Source organism: Zophobas morio, unplaced genomic scaffold (genome assembly GCF_036711695.1).
Source record: "Zophobas morio isolate AGI-343-1 ecotype UQ-CSIRO unplaced genomic scaffold, CSIRO_AGI_Zmor_V1 ptg000010l, whole genome shotgun sequence".
NCBI lineage: Eukaryota > Metazoa > Arthropoda > Insecta > Coleoptera > Tenebrionidae > Zophobas > Zophobas morio.
This window is the reverse complement of record NW_026972115.1, coordinates 5,745,586-5,748,016: the sequence shown is the minus strand read 5'-3', so window position 1 is coordinate 5,748,016 and position 2,431 is coordinate 5,745,586. Positions and strand designations below refer to the sequence as shown.

The window sequence follows — 2,431 nt, the reverse complement described above, 5'->3', positions numbered from 1 at the left end:
AACTGCTTTGAAGTCTCAAGTGTCTTTTCTTAGAATAATTTAATTAAATTTCTTAAAGGATAAGCCATTTGCCAAAATCACTCTTATTTTAGCAAGTACTAGCCCCGCCAACCCACCCTCTCTTTTCTTAGGGGTTACGTCATTTGCCAAAATCAGTTTTTTCTTAGCAGGTGCTAGCCCCGCCCACCCGCCCGTTGTTCTCTTAGAGTATCTCATTTGACTTCACTTCACAACGCCCACTGAACCAACCTCTCCAGGTCGTCGTCATCATCATCATCTTTGCTCTTCTTCGCTTTACCAATTTTCCCAGTGGGTGCTTTAGGCAAGACCGGTATTTCCAGCAGTTTCTCCTCCAAAGCGCGCTCTTCCAGAGCTTCCAGTTCTAGCTCCAGCTCATCTTCGTCTATATCGTCGTCGAAACCCACAGGATTACCAATCGCGTTGGCGATTTCGTTCACTAACTCCTGCTGGTCGGCGATGCTATCCATGATATTATTAACCTCTTCAACGTTGACATTGACCTGGGTTTTTTTTAATGCAGTGGCGGCGTTCTGCATGGTCTTGAGGAGCGTCGTGTTGGTGGTAGCCAACTCCAGCGCTTCCCTCTGCATCTCGATGGTGGTTAGTGTGTTGTCGATTTGTTGTAGCTGTTTTTCGTAACGTTTCTTCCTTCGGAGAGACTGAAGTGCAGCTGATTTATTTTTCGACGCGTTTTTAACCAATGAAACCTTTTCTTTTTCGATTTTTGATTCAAGATATTCCTGTTTTTTGAACAGCATGAACTCCATCTCGTGGAGTTTTTGGATTGCGTCGGAGGTGGTGAGAGCTTGCTTCTTACCGACTAGTTTGTCGAGGAAATTCATTTCGGGTTTGAAATTTGCGGGTTACATTTTGAAGTCGCGTCAGTTTGACGTTTAGTTTAAAGTTGTGATGAAATTCTACTAACACACTGTATACGAACGAAGTTTCTATTACAAATAAATATCTCCCGTTTTGACGTCTACCTCTCGTAAATAAGCCCGCTTCGGCCGTATTTCATTTACCGTAATTCGAAAAAGTATCAGTTCCATTTCGACGGTGCGTCTCTATGTAACACAAAGCCCTTGGTCGCCTTTAAAAATATTCGAAATTTCGGGTTATTTATTATTCAATTTTACAATTTTTCAAATTTTTAATTTGACGATTTTCAATTTTTCGATGTTTCGATTTTACGTTTTAAAAATTTTTGTTTTCTTCGATTCTACGGTTTGTAAATATTTATATTTTTCCATAAGTTTTCAAATTTGACTTTTATAAACTTTTTGATTTTCGATATCTCTTTTTTTTACTTTTTCAATATTCAATTTTTTAGGTTTTTGATTTTTGATTTTTCAATTTTTTAAGATAAGATAAGACTGATTTTGGCACTTTTTCATATTCTTTTTGCACTCCTACACAACAGAAGAACATAATTAGCCCCGCCCACCCACCCGGCCTCCATTTCGGTGATTGGTTTTATCCGCTCTGAATCTGTGCAATGATCTTATATTGAACAGAAATAAAATTAATTGTTAGAATGAGAAGAGGGGCTGGGTGGGTGGGGCTAATATTTGCTAAGATAGGACAGATTTTGGTAAATGACATATCCTACAAGAAAATAGAGGGTGGGTGGGTGGGGCTTGTATTTGCTAAGATAAGATTGATTTTGGCACTTTTGACATATTCGACCAAAAAAAAGTTACAATTACGCTTTTTTTACTTTTTTCACATCCTAGATTCTATTAATTTCCACTCCCACTCAACAGAAGAATATAATTAGCCCCGCCCACCCACCCAGCCTCCATTTCGATGAACGGTTTTATCCGCTCTGAATGGATGTAATGATCTTATACTGAACAGAAATAAAATTAGTCGTTACAATGAGAAGAGGGGGTGGGTGGGTGGGGCTAATATTTGCTAAGATAAGACTGATTTTGGCAAATCACATACTCCCCAAGAAAATAGTAGGTGGGTGGGTGGTCAGGGTTAGTTTTGATAGGATAAAAGTGATTTTGGTATTTTTAATATTTTTGGACGATTTTCAATCATTTTCGAAATATTAGTTGAACTCATTTTCTTGTAGATTTCGATATCCAAATTTTGAGTTAATTTTGGGACCCCGATTTTTTTGGAAAAATTTGAAACAATCTTGAGGTGATAAGTATTTTTGTTTGGAAAGAATTTGAAACTGCTTTGAAGTCTCAAGTGTCTTTTCTTATAATAATTTAATTAAATTTCTTAAAGGATAAGTCATTTGCCAAAATCACTCTTATTTTAGCAAGTACTAGCCCCGCCCACCCACCCTCTCTTTTCTTAGGGGTTACGTCATTTGCCAAAATCAGTTTTTTCTTAGCAGGTGCTAGCCCCGCCCACCCGCCCGTTGTTCTCTTAGAGTATCTCATTTGACTTCACT

At 38.2% G+C, this 2,431-nt stretch overlaps 1 protein-coding gene across 1 annotated transcript; it reads right to left on the bottom strand.

The window, feature by feature from the left end:
• Positions 1–227: 227 nt before the first annotated feature.
• On the bottom strand, positions 228–897 carry LOC135126037 (charged multivesicular body protein 4b-like). Its single transcript, XM_064051826.1, has one exon. It carries the CDS (start codon positions 861–863, stop codon positions 228–230), a length of 636 nt encoding a protein of 211 aa, XP_063907896.1. The 5' UTR covers positions 864–897.
• Between the last annotated feature and the right edge of the window lie 1,534 nt (positions 898–2,431).